The sequence below is a fragment of the Labrus mixtus genome, chromosome 23 (assembly GCF_963584025.1).
Source record: "Labrus mixtus chromosome 23, fLabMix1.1, whole genome shotgun sequence".
Classification (NCBI taxonomy): domain Eukaryota; kingdom Metazoa; phylum Chordata; class Actinopteri; order Labriformes; family Labridae; genus Labrus; species Labrus mixtus.
In genome coordinates, this window is record NC_083634.1 from 10,988,457 (window position 1) to 11,007,611 (window position 19,155).

A 19,155-nucleotide genomic window follows, 5' to 3' on the forward strand; every position below is an offset into this window, starting at 1 on the left:
GGGGGGGGGGGGGTGATAGGAAAAAAAAGAATTATTAAAAAAAAAAAAAGAACAACATGTCTATGTCACTCAGACAGAAACGCCGACTCAGTTTTCTGCCTTAAACCATGTTTCTTTTTTTCTTTTGTTCTGTCTCCTTGTCTCCCCAGCCGGTGGGGTTTGTCAGCTTTGACAGTCGATCAGAGGCGGAGGCTGCTAAGAATGCCTTGAACGTAAGTGTCATGCCCTCTTGGTGCTCTGGCTCTGCACTTGTATATCTTGTGATGCATCTCTGTCTGCCTTCTGTGCAAATGCATGTGATAGCCGCAAAAAAATCCAGACATTCATACATTTCCTATCACATGCAAAACGCCAGAGAAGGGAAGCAAAGTCAAACATGCAAGGGCTGCTCTCCATACATGTCCGAATGTATCTGTTTAAGTTAATAAAGCCCTCTTCTTAAAGCTTTGCAGAGGATCCTGCAAGGTCAGGAGGAAAATTAGCTCCTTCTTCACATATAAATAGAAAATATTGATCCAGGGTTTAATTTTAATCTCTCTTATTTCAGAATGTAGCTCAGTAGAAAGCCTTGATGAGGGAGAATCAAATATGAAACATCCTCACAGGGTTTTATTCAGCTCACTTAAAACAAAGTAAAGACTGAGCCGCTCTCACACAGCTTAAGTTTCCCAATGTTTTTCTAACCTGTCTACATATTCAACAATTCTTCCAGTGCTTTTAAAGTTTTTTTTTGTTGATCTCTTTGTCACAGAAAAAGATCAGTTTTATCATCCTCCTAAAGCGGGAGCGTGACAACTATAGCAGAGTCTGTCAACTTTTCAGATGTTGACATATTGTTGCGCATCAAAGGCAGAGCAGAGAGTTGAAGAAAGGATACAAATTATCATCTTATTATAAGCCAACAATAGTCAGACTGTTTCCGTAGAATAACACAGTGGGGCTGAGAATTGAGCAGTGCTCTTGTTTTTTCGGGGAAAGCTTCGTCCCGGGGGTCATATGGAGATTTTGCAAACATCTATCTGCATATTGAAATATGGGAAAGACGGAGAAAAACCAAAGGAAGGAGGGGATTTGTTTCCCGCCATGGTACCTCTGTGATATTTCTTCTAAACTACAAGCAGATATAGCTTCAAAAAGAGCTCTTCATTCTTGCTAAACAACACCATTACAACAATTATCCCCAAAACAATCCACAAGGAAGTGCAAAGGAAGTGCAAAGGAAGTGCAAAGGAAGCTAAAGGAAAACACAACATTTCAAGGCAGGGATTCAACATGGTTCAAACTAAGATGTGCTCAGGCCTCATTATAGCCATGTACCTTATTATACCTCTGCAGCCTCCACTGGCAGAAGCTGCGAGTGCACTGAGCCAAGGCAATCCTAGTTAATTCCCTCCCCTTCATGAGAAGAGCCATCTCTCGCTTGTTTCAGCTCAGCTCCGCCTGAGCCTGCAGGGACGATCAACGCAGCTTCACGCTCTCTTTTTTTTGTGCTGCAGAGAACTTTACTCCTCGATGCTTTTTTTTTTTTTTTTCCATCATTGATCTGACCCTCGTTGTTTTCCTGCTCCTCTACTTACAGACAATCGAATGAGGTTAATTAGAGTGCGCTTATAGTTGCTGGTGGAATTCTTCCTGGCCTTGTTGCGTCGATTGCAGGCAAACAAATATCAGCTTTGTTTTTGGATGAAGAAGGCCTTTGTTTATGTCACATTCCTTGTTTTTCCTCAGGCAAAAGTAATTGAGAAAGAAAACTGATTCGGACTAGTGAACATGTCAAGGTTTTTGAAGTACATCAAACTGTGAGAGAAAAAAAAACCTGCTATGTCAGAGGGCCTTTTGTTTTGGCAATTCAAGGATTTGCCAGAATTTCGCTCACTTTAAGAGTTAAGAATCGCAAAATGTCTCACCAAATAATGGATTTCATGTCATGATATGAAGTTACTGAGTACAACACGTTGTAAGAATCAATGGATAGCTTCTGATTTTCTATGTTGGCCTTCATCACCAGTCTCCAAGCAGAATAACACGGCATAGTGAGAAAGTCACAGCAAGCTTCCGAAATAATCAAAATGTCCTCTTGCTGCCAATTTCATTCATAAATGTTAAAGCAAGTACTCAAACTGACTTCTTAAAGATACGAGTCACATCCCACTGGACATCTAACCAACACCCAATAATGGAAAAGATAAAAGCATGTGTGATAACTAAGTCCTCAGTGGTCTTCATTTCTTCGTTACCAAGGCACAAGACAGGAAGTCTTATCAGATGCCCTCATTTCATTTAGAAAATACTACTTCAGTGCTGAACAAAATCATTCCTCTGGCTTTTTCAGATTGCTTTGGGCAAAGGTTGATGAAGCAGAGTTTGAACTGTTGTCATGTTTAACGTCACTGAGAGACATCATGTGGTGTAGCCAAATTTAGACAACAAAGACACTTCCCGAGGTGTTGACTGAGAGTAACCTTTCAAGAAAACGATCTATCTAAGAGTTCCAAACAACTTGTCCTGATAACTTCAAATATGGCTCGAAGGTCTATTTTGGATGAGAAGAATATTTCTCTTTACAAAAGTGTTCACCTCAAATTGAAACAGAATATAAAAAACAAATAAAAAACTAATTGAAAATCTTTAATATTGTTATCAGCATACTTAAAGAAACCATTAAATCATGAATACCTGAATGAATTCTGTTTTCTTAAGATATAATCAACAAAGGTGAAGTAGCTGTATTGATGAATTGAGGTCAGCTGTTTAGGCATTAAAGATCATTTAGAAAAGAAAGTCTTAAGGGTTCTCAATGTAAACGTGGCATTTATTTTTTCTGTGCAGACAGAAAATGTGTGTTATTCTAAAAATAATTGAGTCTGTGAAGAAAAAATAAATAAACTGAGCTAAATGTCCTAGAGGCATTTATAAAAAAGAAAAGAAAAAACAACCTTTACAATCTGATCCGCCTTTAGTGAGTGACAGCCAAAGACACAACAATATTGAGACACTTTCATCAATGACAACAACAAAGCATTTTGAGGTTGTCTGTGAACGTTTTGATTTATTATCATGGATATTATAGAGCAACCCACCATTTATGTGGAAACTAAAGATACTAGGCTGGAATATTTAATACCCTCAACATTAACCCATATTATTCTTATGTTATCAAAGGCTCTAATTTGACTCTATGTTGAGAATTAAAAAAATGATTTTATAAGGCTTTTTTTTAAAGAAGTTGGCAGTTTAAACTTTGTTATTTTTATGTATTTATTCAGCTCTGAAGAGGTGCAATTTATGCTTTCAATGACGATGTTGATGATGATGATGATGTTGATCTTTCTTTTACATTTAGAGAGTCTACAGAAACATTATTATGACACACATATTTACCACCATGATTTGATTTCATCTCACAACTTACATATCTGATATACAGTATTCCTTTTCAACCATTCCTGAAAGGTGATCAGCGATATAAAACTAAAGTAAAAGATTAGATTTTATGACTTTGTTCTTCTCTAAGGGCAAACGTCTCAGTTTATCTTTTTGCTGATACATATCTCTGTTTGGTCACAGGGCGTCCGGTTTGATCCAGAGATCCCTCAGACCCTGCGGCTGGAGTTTGCCAAGGCCAACACCAAGATGGCCAAAAACAAGCTGGTTGGCACCCCCAACCCCCCGCCCTCCCAGCAGAGCCCCGGGCCACAGTTCATTGGCAGAGACCCATGTGAGTACTCCGACCACTTCTCTGCCTGAGATCGTGGTACTTTTTCTCTGTGCTGCTGCTTTCCTTGGCCATTAGTTTCCCTTGTTTGGGTTGATTGGACAGCTGCTTACTTTCAGGATTTGTTGTCATCTGAAGAGGAGTGTTTCAGCAATGGCTGTACATGAAAATGGAGAATGACTTGGCTGCCAATGGTTTTCATCGTTTGCAAACAGGTTAAGGCCATTTTCCTTTGATAATCTGTTACCAAAATAGATGCTCTCCAACTATTCATGCAGGACGTTGCTTTAAAATAAGATTCTGTGCACATCTGTCATTTAATAATAAGCGTTCTTCCCCTGAATCGTAGATGCCTCCTGCTAGATGAATGATTCATAAACAGAATGTGTTCCCTGTTAGATGTTCCTCTAATCATTTAGACTAAAGGCCCTTGAGTTGAAGTACCAAGCATCTACGGAATTTGCTAATACTTGCTGTCCTTTTTCCTATTTAGTCAAATATTATTCCAAAGGTTCAGCACGAATCAGCCTCTGATAGTTGAACGTAGGCCAGCTGTGGTCATACATTCTTCCCAAATGATCAAGCTGCTCTTATCTTGGAGAAAGGGCGTGTACTCAAAAGCCTGCTAGAAAATGGAAGGAAACGATTAATGGAACCATGACGTAATCAGCAGGAGAGAAATTGCCGGCATTTCCTGATAAGAGATGTTTAAATCAGCCATTTTTTCTGATTACGCCATGATAAACACTTACCAGGAGACACAGAGGGCGCGTGGAAATTGCTGCTTTCTGACGGCTCTTTGTTAAGCTGATGTTTCTATTTGACAAAAATACAATTCTAATCCTCAATTACAACTCTGCACTGTCACCTATTCCTTCACTCATGCACCATGATCTTTTTTCACTTTAATGCTCGACTCAGTGAGCAAATCATCATATCTGAGGTGGTTTCCTCTCAACTGATCCTGAATTAAGTCAGCCTTACTGATTTTGGAGGAGTACCACTGACTGTTAGCTAAGACTTAGCTTCTATTTACGTTAGACAACTCTCAGTTTAGTTTGATGAGTTGTTTGAAATGCAGAGTCATGCTTTTAATGGACTTCTATATATTGTACGAGGGTAAAACCATTCAGTTGATAGTTAACAGTAGCTTCTTTAAAGGGATTGTATTCCCACAAACGTATACATTGACTTAATTTTATGAGGCTCGGTATTAGAAGTAAGACTCAGTTAAGTTTGTCGACAGGCGTGAAGATTGTTGCTTATATAAGAGCAGATAAACACGTGTTTAATCCATTTCTTACATTTTTTCTGTGTGTCTTTTGGATGTGGATTTGGCATTTCTTCAAACCTGATATTAATCTGCCAAGTGTTATTGCTACAGCCAAATGCATACCACTTTGACATGTACAGAAATCCAAGGCTTGACAGGCCTGCCATGCCTAGTTACAGTTGCTAAGCCATGATTGGACAGTTGTTTGGGTTTAGGGGTTTTGGAAAACAGTCAGTTGTTTTAAAAGACGTTAAATGAGAGGAAGCAACTTCAGGTCACAAATAACCACCTATAGCTCACCTCGACCACCGCGTACACCACCACCACCCCCTCCACCCTGTCTCTCTAGCCACCCGCCCATCCACTGGCCACCTTCCTCACTCCACTCCTCCTCTTCTTCTTTCCACAGATGAACTCACAGTGCCTGCTCTATATCCCAGCAGCCCAGATGTGTGGGCGTCTTACCCACTGTACCCGGCGGAGCTGTCGCCGGCCCTCCCACCCGCTTTCACCTACCCCTCCTCGCTCCACGCTCAGGTAACCTTCAAACCCATCCCCTCCTTCCTCCCCCCCCCCCCCTGCCACCATCAACCCCACCTTCAACCACCACCCCTCTCCGTTTCTTTAACCCCACAAACAGCTGCTGCTGTCAGGCCTGGAATCACTCACTGCTTTATCCCACAAACGAACCACAGAGCACACACAAATCTACTGATAAGCACCAATCTTTACTTCTGCTGTGTTGTCTTAAAGTCACGAGGTAGTTAAGAATTTAGAGAATTTCTCTTCTTTTCTTACAGTCACGCATGTACATTTTTTCAATGTTTACAGGCAGTTGTGAAGCTATGCTGAATCTTTGGTTCAATTCTCAGCCGACATTTAGGGATGTTGGAATCTGCTGCTCTCACAAAGAAACAAGTTCTTCTTAAGCTGACTTTTTTTTCATTTATACTTTTAGTTGAATAAGTCCTCAATATATCCATCTTCTGTTGTAACCATGTGCCATGAAATCAGATTGTGTGCAAGTCATTTGATATATATTCAAGTTGTTTATGAAAGTGAAAGTAGGAACATTTAAATCTACAGTTTTGGCGAACATGAAATGCTGTTTAAAACATTACTCAAAGACTTGAGAAAAGTTCTCTCCATCCAATCAACTTTGAGAAATCAAACTCTACTAATCTCACTCTTCACATTACCTTTAAACCACCTGCAGATTGTAAAGCTCCTGTGTGGAGCTTTTTACTGGTTATGAAACAGACTGAAATGAATACTGATGCCTGAATATTACCTGCAAAATCAAAGTAGACTATCAGCATCAACGCTTTTAATTTCTAAAATGTTATTATCAGTGCCTGAAACTGCGTCTGTAGGGTAGGAGAAGCGATAAACAGCAAGCTGTCAAAACAGCCTGTTTTTCACATTTCCACAACAAAGATGCTCTGTGAGTGAAACCATTGACTGTTAAGGGAAGCAGGATGAGATTTCTTGTTAATAGAAACACTACACTTATGGGGTGCAGATGGCCTACAATGCTACATTTTAAACCACAGGAGTGGAAATGGGTAACCAATACTGATTGCAACCAATTAATTGCCTTATTACTCCGGCTGGAAAAGGGTGTGCTCATGGCGTCTTCAGAAGCTTGTGTTAAAACCACTTAGACTAAGACGCATTAAAGGTTTGATAGATAAGATTAAAAAAAGAATTCAAATGGAGAAATGTGTCAGGGTCAAACATCCCGATGACACTTTATTGTTCCCCATTAGTGGCATTATCAGTCAAAATAAGAGTTTAAATGGTTTAAAAGTTGTTTTTTACATCATCGTTTGACCATCAGATACTTCTTTAATTCTCTCTATTTCAACCAGCCATGATCCAGTTTATTGAGGTCTTCTAATCTGCACAGCTCCACTGTGGGTTCACATTCGAGTTCAGTATTGATCTCTTGAAATTCTTCTCATGGAGCCGGTATGCTGCAGCCGACCCTGTTTAGATTCCAGTATTAGACATGCCGTTCCTGAATTTCTGTGTTTTGATTTCCTTTTGTTTGGTGCTTTGCAGCATTTTAAGATCAAATTGTAACCGTTTCTTTAATGTCTTTTATCTCTGCTATGAAGAGCACATTTCCATACATAATGCAGATGATTCGGCTGTGAAAGTATAAAGGCCCCTAGCAAAGAGACCAAAGCTGAAGCTCAGGTGATGTCAGAATTTGAAATGAAGTCGAATCTGCCTAGCTGGCTCTTTTCCATATTTCTTGGATATGTGAGCACACACACTGACACACACAAAGAGATGCTGGCTTTGGGATGTAGCTGAAGCCTCTTCTGACCCGGATTAAATGCTGATGTGAGACTTAAAAATATGTAAATAAATTAGGCATGCGCTTTAGACTGAATGATAAAATCTCATTTGGATCAACATGAGCTCATCTGTCTGACTCCCTGGTTAATCTGCAGCTGTCTTCATTTCCAGTGACAGCACAGTCATGCTATTGGATTTCTTGTAAAACTGGGCTATTTTCAAAGCTATAGATTTGGAGAAACAATAGTCCCTCTGTAATGAAGCATCATGTGAATTTCATTTAAAAACAAGAACGTGTCTGCATCATTTTTTTTATATACAAGACATGTGACTATTAGCTACAGATCACTTTATACAGTACAGCTATGCAACAGACTAGAAGGAACATGTCATTCTATCGTTGTAACATTTTAAGCTAATGTCAGTCAACTGATTGCGAAAGCAAAAAAGTAACACGCTTCAAGAGTTGCAACTATATATTGGGGGACATTTGCTTCTTTGCCAAGAAACTGATTGATAGATTCTCGCTTATTTTTATAAAAAGTAAATATGAAGCTATAGCAAGCATCAATTATCTTAGCATAGCTTTTATGCCGGAAACTGAGGGAAACCGCTACCTGCGTGGAAGTAGTCCAGCAGATTACAACCCAGTAAAACTAAGAATTATTGTTTAAACACTGTTGTTGTTTTTGCAGTTTTCGCATGATTAAAAAAAGGATAAAACATTAATATGTAGTCTTTGATTGGTGGTTGTTGTGAGCGTTGGAAAGAGATTAGCTAGCTGTTTTGTTTTGATCTATCTGCCAGCAATGGGAATTTTTGTCGAAACTATTTCTTTAATATCAGTATTCCGACATTAACGATACTTTTTGTCCAGCTAACATTAACTCACAAAGCTGTATGTCATAATAAACTTTGTATAAAGGCACATCATGTTATGTGTGTGTGTGCGAGTGTTAATGAGTTTGTTATTATGCGTGTTTAGATTCGTTGGCTCCCACCTGCAGATGGAACTCCTCAGGGATGGAAGTCCAGGCAGTTCTGCTGAAGTATGTGTGAGTAACAACACACACACACACACACACACACACACACACACACACACACACACACACACACACGCACACACGCACACAGACCTCTACCCTACACTGTCATGGAATCGTATACTTTGTGCTATGCTATGCTAATACTTATGTAAATGTTATGACACTTTATCTAAAAGAGCGCAGAGATTTTCTTAAACATACCGTACGTTAAGAATATCACAGAGTATTACTCCACATGGCCAATACGTCAAGTAAGCAACCTCTACTTACCCTCAAACCTTCACATGAAAAGCAACCACTGAGCCTTCTACCAACTGACCAATTAATTAGCATCACTTATGCTGGTTGACTTCAAATGTAGACATACGACAGCACACAAAAATAATTAGCCTTTAAGAAGCAAATGTTGGGGTGTAAAGCCTAGTGGGTCAGTGAAACCACAGCCACTACTCAGGCAGCACCATAAGAGATGAAAGATGTGATTTTAAGGGGGAACTCCATTACTTTCCCCACTCAGGTCACAGCGTACAGAGCGTTGACTTCTCCTATTGATGTGAAGCTTGATCTCAGGCATCAAAGGCAGCGAGTCAAACAGAATATGCAACGAGCTCCGACGCCAACATTTTAATAAAACCGTCAGGGTTGATCTCAGCAAATACGACTAAAATGCTAATACCAGCTGCTTTGGTAGGTAATGTTTTTAAAGTAAGGTGGTGAAAGTCACTCAGTACATTCATCAAGTACTATGTCTGGGTACAGTTACAGTGTGTGATATACATCAGTAGTCCTGTTTATGGGTACTTTTTACTAGGATTGTAGAAAAAATTGTATCAAGAGGTTGTTCAGGACAAAGAAGAAAAGAACGCCATTGGCTTTTTTATTCTAGACCAGTACTCACTCAACCATTAGCTCTAGCTGTTTCAGTCTTAGCTAACTGCTGACTAGCTGAGCTAGCTGGTTAGTTAGTTAGCGTCTAACTCAACAAAAAACAACATCATTTATATTGAGCGGTGATGATCACTCTTGCTTTAGGTACGATTTAGTCTTTTATGAAAGATACAGTATATCTTGAAGGTTTGTTAGCTCGCACTTAACTGGGAGCAAATTAGCATCCATAATGGAGTCAAACATTCATGCGTCCTATTGGTCAGTTTCAGTCCTAGCCAAATGTAAGAAACATTAAGATAGTTAGCTCCTTAGTCGCAGTAGTAGTAGTTGTAGCTAACTTGTATATCCTTAAAAAGGAGCAACATTAGCATTCATATTGAAGCCCTATATTAACTCTCCCTTTAGCTCTGAGATGCTCGTAAACATATCTTGATAGTTAAAGAAGCATTAGCACATAAATAATTACAATTACCTGCTACAAACTTCTTTAATGAAGGCGGTGCAAATAAAAGAAACAGTGAACTTGAATCTGGAAAAAACAAACCAATGAGATGTTAAAAATGCTCTGTAGAGCTATTAGCTAAATCAGGTGATGATTTTATTACAGCCAGCGTCCCCTTTCATGTTACTCTAGTGATTTCAACCATTGAAATTATTGAAAGAATCCAATCTTGAGCCATGGAAAATTTACTGATTGTCTACAATTTTAGGACCAAATCATCTATTTACATAGAAATGGTAATGAATGAGCACTACACAAGCTGAATTTAATAGTGGCGGCTCAGAGGGACCTTATTGGCTCCACAGATCTGCCTTAAGTGTTCATGTTTGTGTGTAAGACTTTATTACCATGCACTCTCCAACTTTCCCATAAAAACAAAAACATTAAATATTGTCCTATAATAATGTTCCTACTGTGTTGCAGATATTATGGGATATTTGTCATTTTGTCAAATCCTGCCAGCAATGAAACACAGTTTTAATTTTAAAACGATTTCTGCATGTTGTGTTGTGACAAAGCACACAGTGGAGAATTATAAAGACCACGAGATAAAAAGAGAGACGTAGGATGTGATGCTCCAAAAAGTTGTAAATGAGGAATACCCACCATGAACCGCTGAGGTATCTAGTTTCTGCCTCAGGGGCAGTTTTTTATGAATCTTTATTAAGAATGATTAGCATGGAGCTCTATTTAAAATAAATTACAGGTGAACTAGTTAAAGTGGAGCTGCGGACAGTACACGGAGCAGCTGGTTTCAAATAAGTGCTTTGATTTCAATTCATGAGTTGACTATAACCAAGCATCAGCTTCACGGCACATGTGCCTCGCCTTTTTTTAAGACAAACTAAACACTGTTGTGCTTGCAGAAAAACCAAACCACAAAGCACAACAAATCCTCTGCTAGTCCCTGTATCTGTGTTTGCTGACTGTGTCTGGGTGCATTCGTGTGTGTGTGTGTGTGTGTGTGTGTGTGTGTGTGTGTGTGTGTGTGTGTGTGTGTGTGTGTGTGTGTGTGTGTGTGTGTGTGTGTGTGTGTGTGTGTGTGTGTGTGTGTGTGTGTGTGTGTGTGTGTGTGTGTGTGTGTGTGTGTGTGTGTGTGTGCGTTTGCACTCGGCGCCAGTCACTCTGTCACCAGTACCCTCCCTCTAACGTCTCAGGACAGGAAGAAACATGTCCTCCCGACCCCTCTGGGAGCCAGTGGGGAGTGGATTGGTAGTGATGTTAGCATGGAGGCTAACATTCATCAAGCTGTTGATTGGTGCTGGTCCTTAAGTATCCCTTTGTAACCCTTTGTCCTAGCTGATTTCAGTATTTACAGGAAATGAAACCTACTGCATGGGAAGAAGTAGGAGTCATTTGGGGGATTTCATCTCTGTTGGGGGATGGGGGCGGGGCCTTTAGGAAATAATTACTTCTCTATCAAACCAGGAGGAAGTAATTTAAAGGGTCAGGCTGCCCCAGTGGATATTAGCCCCTCAATGAAACATCAACATCCGGTTTGCAGTAGAGGATGCAGTGAAGCTGAGACATCCAGTCAGAATACTGTGAGAAGAAACAGGCCTCTGCAGCAGATGTACATGTTTGCAATGCTCTTAAACTATGTAGTGTTGACCCGACATGCTCAATCATCAGGCCTGACATGTAGCTGTACCACAAATGTGAAAGACATAGTTTTATAGTTGTCATAGTATTGAGAAATTAGAATTGAATGAGTTAGCAGCTCGCTCTTGGAACAACACAGGTGGGCAATTTCCTTTGGAAGTCCTTAAAAAAAAAAAAATTTAAAAAAAGAAACAGCCCTCAGTTAGTTGTTCTAGAGGTACTGGGGCATTTTTTCCCAGTAAAAGGAGTTAGTGTTGATGAAATTTAAACCAAATACCTTAAGCTTTCAACAGGAAGAAATTCCATTTAACTGAAAAAAATAATTCAAAGCCTGCCTACATGACAAAATGGAAAAATAGACATTACCAAACAATGTATGGCACAAACACATGCGATACACATAGATGCATATTTCTTATACTACATCGTGAAGCTTTTCAAGTCTCTGAAAGAATCGTATATTCTTAAAAAATTAGATAACACCAAGCTAAAAACTGTATTAATTTGAAGCTGGCTCCAAAAGCAAGTCAATACTCATATGATCCCAAGTTTTAAGACTAGGAAGCTTTGAGTGACACGTTGGTGCTGCAATCAGCTGCTAGGTCTTACCCCAACAAATTTGATTCAATGAACATTACATATTAGTTATCAAAACTCTTATCTGGTTAAGGTAAGGTAAGGTCAGTTCTGTTTATGGAAAGATGGCAGCAGCCAAAAGGCAAAACCAAAAATGTAGAACTTGGCTAAGTCTAAACAAACAAAAACTGTAAGAAAAAAGTTCCCACGATGGCCCTGCAACAAAGTTTCATTTGATAAGAAATGTGACAACGGAAGAAAGAGCGGTGTGGTATTTAAGTTCACTGACCCTTTAAGACAAACTGACTACATTTTCTGATATCCACCCACCTGGTTATTTCATAGACATGACTCTTCAACACTCTTCAATGTTATCGTGGATGAACATAGAGGCACTGTGAAGCAAATCTCCCATGGTTACCTTGTGCAATCTAATAATTCCCCTCTTTAAAACATCTGTCTCGTGACCTGAAGTAAAAAAAAAAATCTCTCGAGAAAGTAAAAAGTCAAAGTTGAGTGAGCCGTGCTGCTTTGTTTTGTCCCTGACATTTCACAGCTGTAGCAGACCTTGTGTCTCTTGGCCCTGATTGTTTGCTCAGTGGATACAGTTTGAAGTCAGAAAGACTGTTACTAAATGTCTTGATGTTGGCTGAGAGGAGGGTGTGACTTATTTGTGCAGCGCAATCTGTTAAGCGCAGAGCTTGTGAAACACTTTGAAACAATTTTAGCTGCAAGAGAGCAAGAATAAACATGAAACAGAGGTTACAGAGAGGCTGTCTGAGTTGCACTAGTATTGTACAATCGGTCTGATTTTGATGTGATTGAGTTCATTTGGAGAGAAAAAAAGCATTTGTGAATTGTTACTCATGTTGAAGGTGTCTGATGACAGTGAACGTTCACAAGGGGAATTCAAAGAGGCTCTGCGCCTGCGGTCCTGAGGGGCTTGTGGTCGGTCAGTGGTTGTGGCAGCATTGCTTAAGGAAGTGTAACTGTGGGATACTTGTGAATGTGAAGTAGCGTTCAGGGCTCTTTAGTCATGGCTAGTATGAGTTGTTGGAACCACCTGGAATTCTGTCCATCAAGAGAAGTGCCAACTTGGAAACCTTGAACCATTCTGAAAACCAAATGTACAGCAGTGTCACTTTAAGGGTCCCCGTTTTGACTCTTTAAAAACATGTTACACTGTAAGTTTTTGTTGTTGTAGTCCCCTTAAAAGCTTAGAGACTACCTCTATATCTGAATGTCAGTGCAGGTGAATTATATTTGACATTCATGCTCGGGCACAGAGCTCCATCCAAAGACAACCTAATAGTGGACATTAATGCCATTGCCTACTGAACTGCACGGAAAGGTAATCCGGATTTTCCATCTGACAAGACATGGCGGGGGACTGTAGTGTGTGATGCATGCTTGTGTGTGAGTGTGTGTGAGTGTGTGTGTGTGTGTGTGTGTGTGTGTGTGTGTGTGAGTGTGTGTGTGTGAGTCTGGCTTCCTGCCCTGAGGAGCTTTTTTACCCAATAGCCCGACAAAACCATTGGTTCCTGTGCAATGTTGGACTAAGTCCCACTGGAGAGCTGAGGGCCAGCTGGGGCGCCTTCTAATAAGGAAGTGGGACTTTGGTCCTTTGCCCCCTACTGACACATGACACACACACACACACACACACACACACACACACACACACACACACACACACACACACACACACACACACACACACACATACAGTATGGCTGCCTTGTCGCTGCACAGGGTCTCAGGAGCTTGGATACATGTCAGCAGCTGTGTTCATCACCACCCAGCTCCAGCAGCCAACGCTGGTATGTGAGAAACACAGCCGGGGCCTAAAGGCTTTTCTGCAGATTAAAGGGGCTTCAGACAGGCTGCTGTTTCGCGGCCAGGCTGCACAGGTAGAGACATCTTAAAGGAATATAAAAGTTTGATTGCCGATTTGAGCCCTGGATTTACACATTGAAGATACGCAACACTTTCAGTGATCATTGTTTGAACATATTATAGACAGCTTTATTTCTGATGTATTCTTCCTCCAGTTCCAAAGAGCGATTGGTTAACATTATCCTTCTCGTCACATGAAAAGAAAAGACACATGACACCTAAGTAAGGGAATCTAACATGATGAATGACTCTGCATTCGTTTTAGTCAGCCTTGGATTGATTGCGCGGTCGTTAAAGTGCACTTTGATTTGATTTGGAGCGGCTACAGTACCTACGCTGCATTGCCTTTCATGTGTAATGAAATTTTGACCGTGTCACTGCTGAAACTGAATATATGAAAGAGTTCCAATATCTGAGTCTAGAAAATGACAATATTATAAATCCTCTTCTTTTATCAAACATTTGATATATGCATATACAAGTACCACTGCTAGAACATCAAATGAATGCTGTGCATGTTGATATCATTAGTTTAAGCCACATTGGTTGGTTTCCTGAGTTCTTCTATTTACCTTTAGTGCATTACCCATCAACCATCATTTCCCCAAAGAAAACGAGACATGAAAAACTGCTCTTCACTGTAATAACTAAACTTTAAAATAACACTTTTCTTAATTAAGATCATTTGCCGTTTTTGACTGTGGACTTGTTGGTTAAAAGTTATCCAGCTAGACACCAAATCTGGTAACTGGCTGACTAGTTGAGAAGAATTAGCGCAGATGTTTGTCAACTCTGGAGTCTGCAATTGTTTGCAAATCCTATGAATGGCAAACTGATGATGCCTAGAATGGGAGAGGAAAAACACACTGTCCTTCTTAAACATGCCTACAGGGTTTGGCAATGGAACAGTTAAGGCCAAGGCAAACCAGTGACTTCTCTCTTCATTTGCAGCATGAGATCAATGATCACTGATAACACACACACACACAGGAACATTTTCTGCATGGAAATAAAGCACACATTCATGAGAAAGTGAGTCAGCTCCCACATTCTCAAACACTACTTGTTTACCTATCTCACATCATGCGCCTGGCCCGGTTATTGGCTGTAACACATTAAGCCAGCAGATCACTAAACCTTTTCCTAATCCACACAGACATGTTCAATGATCAACCCAATCTTTAACCTTGGCGTCTCAGCCAGAACAAATAGGGAGGTCTGGTTGTATGCGTCGCATCAGCTTAGCCGAGCGGCTGAGTATCGCATCGATTCCCTCACCCCTGATTGAGCGCGCAACAGTGCATTAGCTAGGCCAGCCGTGCCCCTTAAAAAAAAAAACACTTTTCTGAACTGTTCCCAAACCGTCTTCCTTCTTCGCCTGAAACAGTCTGTTTCTCTCCTCCTCTCTTAAGGTTATGTTTGGTTTTCTAATTGTTTATTGTTCCAAAGAGTCCTACCCCCAGCCCCCCCCCCCCCCCCCCCCCTTCCTTTGCCCCTCCCAACCCCAGTTACCAAGGCCTCCTTGAGATGTCTATTTTTGGTGATACATCTGGATTTGGGTGAGGGGTCCAAAGGCTTGACCTTTCTCTTCGGTCTGCTGCTGCTTGTGGGGGTGGGTGAGGGGGAGTTGAAGTGGTGAGGGATCATGGGAGATATGGTTGTTTGGGAAGTATTTAAGACTATTGTTGGCTGACATCCTTTGTGTAGCAGCTGGGGTTTGATTTTGAAAGATTTTGGAAAAAGATGGCAAAGTGGATTGTGAGGGGATAGTAAGCAGATTTGACATGTCATTACTGGTCCACATCATGAAGAATCAGTTTTTGTAAGGTCTGTTACTGCTAGGGAAAAGCTTTGTTGAATGTGAGAAGATGTTTTAGAGAAATCACTTCAACAATATTGACATGGGTTAGGAGAACACACATTTAACCCTTAAAACTCACGTAACACTCAAATCGACATCATAACGGAAAACGTGATTTGATTTATTATAACAGAACCACAAACTGTGGCTGTAAGGATCAATCAGCACGAAACACTCTTCACTAGCAGTCTGGACGCTGTTGCTGCGTGTTCTCTCCACTAAATCTGTCTCCTTTGTGTTGCAGGTTCCTGATGTGTGATGGTGGCCGTGGCCGGCTGTGATGGGCGTTTGCTGATTGCCTCTCGTGTCCAATTAGAAATCAGGAGGACGGCGCTGACTCTGGCTCTCAGAGCAGCATACCGTCGGTGAGTTAAGGGCTCGGGGACTTGAAGGCCATTGATCCCAACAGGCGAGGACAAAAGGTGTAAATCTCACCTCGCCACCAGAGAGCTGTCACTCTCCCTTCTGCCACTATGTCTACTTTTAAGAGAAGATTGGTGAAAACAAGCCTTTTTTGAATAACACATTGTCTGGGATGACTGAGCCAAACTGAGCCATATTGTCAGCTCTCAGCTGTGTATCTTATAGCCTTCTGCTTCAAAACTGTTTTGAAAATAAATCTGGTACCACATGTTTTTGGGATAAAAGTGTGTGTGTGGTTTTGGCATCACTGCGAGAATTTGAGGAGAAAACAAGAAACATGTTTTGTGTGTATATCTGTGTGTGAGAATCTACCGTTTTCTGATTCGTGTGGTTGTGTGACTATTTGAGTCGTGCAAAAGTTCCACACGCTCCCCTGTGTTTTTTTTATTAGTGTACATGGTTTGTGTGCAGTGACCACATCAACCTCATCCCCCTTTATTTTTTTCTCCTGTCTCACCCTCTCAGGCAGCAGCAGCCTCATGGGCCTCAGGACATACCAGACCCCAGCCTCCATCACACATCGAGCACCCCTACCCTCCCCCCAAAAGTCCCTCCAACTCTTTTTATACTGTTACATACTCCAGATTTTCCTGCAGCGCTTTGGCCACACCTCCTCTGACACCTTAAAGGTACCAAAGGCGCACACACCCTTTGTGACTGCATCCCCTGGCCAACGGTAGCAGGCCTCTTGCTGTGCATTCTGTGTATGTAAGTGTGATGACGATTCATGCAGGAACTTTGCAAGGCCAGATTTCTGGAAGTGTCGCCAAAGCGCTGCTGGGTAATGTTATTATATAACTATAATTATTACTATTCTGTATATCATTCATATTAATGTTATTATGATTATTAAATACATGTTGAAGCATGACTTTGCAACAAAAAAAAGATGGAAAAAAAAAACAATGTTGTACATTTTTAGATATTTTAAAGAAATACAAAAAAGTATTTTTGTAATCAAGACAATGTTTGAAACGTTTGATTGGTTCATGTTGTGTGAGAAACTTTCATATGTTTTATTCTTTTTTTTCGTGCCATTGTAGAATGGAAAGTTTCCCTGCTATACCAAAGCAGCCCTGTTGGTTTTTTCTTGTCTTCACTACATACTTTGTGTCTTTGTGCGGCGTCCTTCCCTGAAGAAGTCAACATTAAGTCCTTTGTGGGATGCGCAAATTGTCACCTGATCCAGCTCCTCATTTTTTCAGTTTTCAGATAATCAGTTGGGTTTAAAAAAAAAAAGAAAAGAAAAGAAAGAGGCATTGACGGGGAATAAGCCATCACAAGTGAAGGTAGAGTGACCGTGGAGACTGCAAAACACAGCAACCTGAGCCCTGCTATAATAAGGAATCTGCCTCTTCATTGTTCAGCAAGAGGACAGCAGTATAGAGAAACAAAAGACCAAAGGCATTTTTTTTTACACTGGAGAGCTATCTAGGCTAGTGGAATTATTCTGTTTTTGACTGCTTTGTACTCCTCAATCTGATTTCTTATGAAGTATGACATATTTTTTTTTGCCGCACGTCTCTTTTGGTGTCACTCCAAAGAGCCACTCTGCATCTGAAAGGAGATTCACTTAAAGCAATTTGTCTCTTCTGTCTATTTTTAGGGAGCCAACCTGCTTTTTGTAAAAAATTGAATTTGCATAACAATGATTGGAACGATCAAAAAGAAAAAAAACTCATCTTTTGTAATCTTGCGTCCTCTGGGCCTGCAATAACGTTTTCGCTGTTTGACATATCATGGAGTGATCATATTTCTGTGACATTTTGACGCCAAAACTTCTCATTCATGTCTCATTGTCACGAAAACAAAGAGTGATTCTTGTACTTTTTCTGATGAGGCTAAGTCACATTTCAACGGTGATGTGACAATCAAAAACCGAATCACTGCTATAAAAACAATTCTTTGTGTAATCTCTAGCCCAGGTGTGTACAATCATGGTGGAGCGGTTGAATCATATAATCAGTGTTTGTAATGATTAATATGAATTATATGCACATAATAGCAATTGATTTTTCTGAAGCAGTTTTTGCTTTTGCAGACATTTTTTGAAAGCCAAGTGTGGCACCAAATTTATTAGAACAAGTATTTATAAGGTGTGTGTGTGTGTGTGCGTGTGTGTTTTTATGGGTACTATGTTTTTAAAGTTAATAGAAGATGCCCATTATATAATTCATTGTAAGTATTATTGTAAGTTTAATTGTATATTCCTTTGGTAATTTTCTAGAGCTCCTTTATGTGTTTGTATCTGATATATGAAACATGTTTTACCTACATAATTCACTGTGAAATCCAGAGAAAAACACGCTCTTTGAACAAATGGATCTTTCTGTGTGTCGCCAGCAGTACGGTACAGACGTTTCTGGAAAAATTAATATGATGATCCCTCCCTTCGGTCAGTGAGAAGACTTCCTTCCCTGTTTCAGTATATCATGTGCGTACCTGTGTGTTCTGTGCATGTTCACGGCATGTGTGTTCTTTTCTTTCTTTTTTTCTTAATGCATAAAGTACTGTTGATATTTATGTACTTTAACCACTGTGAGGAGAAACTGTATTTCAGTGAATTGCAGAGGTTTGTTTGTTTGAAACCAAAAAAAAAGTGATCAAAATGAGAAGTTTTTATGAAAATGTTAAATGAAGACATTTCAGGCCATCTGCCATTAAAGATTGACATCAACCATGCTGTCATTGTGACTTCTTTATGAATGTAGCTGTTGTTGTGCTTGAAGGAGGAGTGAGCACTTATCTACTGCATACCTAAGGTGTGGATCCTCCTCCATATTTGTACTGTGATGCTAAAGTTACCCAAAATAGACTAACCAAACCATGGCTCAAAGGGCCTTTGTCCAGTTTGTTGGTTGAAGTTGGTTGCGTACCTTTACTTGCTTCTGAATGCCTATTAATATTGTGCATGTGTCCTTTAGGTTCTTTTATTTGAAACATATCAAGCACATCTTTTTGAGCTCCAAAACGGACGCTCAGCATTAATCATTTGAAAAAGCAACTTATCTGTAAATGAAAAAAAAACAAAAACAATTCAGAGTCAAGAGTAATTATGTCACG

General features: G+C 40.1%; 1 protein-coding gene across 4 annotated transcripts in view; it reads left to right on the forward strand.

The window, feature by feature from the left end:
• LOC132958792 (RNA-binding protein with multiple splicing-like) overlaps positions 1-18,770 on the forward strand; it is a 36,708-nt gene extending 17,938 nt beyond the window's left edge. Inside the window, exons 4-9 of one of the 4 annotated variants that reach the window (XR_009666831.1) lie at positions 150-212; positions 3,568-3,718; positions 5,398-5,525; positions 8,281-8,344; positions 15,914-16,034; positions 16,558-18,770. Coding sequence is in view for 1 of the 4 variants with exons in the window: in XM_061031832.1 (XP_060887815.1) it covers positions 150-212; positions 3,568-3,718; positions 5,398-5,525; positions 8,281-8,343 (405 nt within the window). In the remaining 3 variants the exon portion in view is untranslated. Of the gene's footprint in view, positions 1-149; positions 213-3,567; positions 3,719-5,397; positions 5,526-8,280; positions 8,351-15,913; positions 16,036-16,557 lie in introns of those variants that run through there. The other 3 variants (XR_009666833.1, XR_009666832.1, XM_061031832.1) reach the window with 3 other exon arrangements.
• The last annotated feature ends 385 nt before the right edge of the window (positions 18,771-19,155 follow it).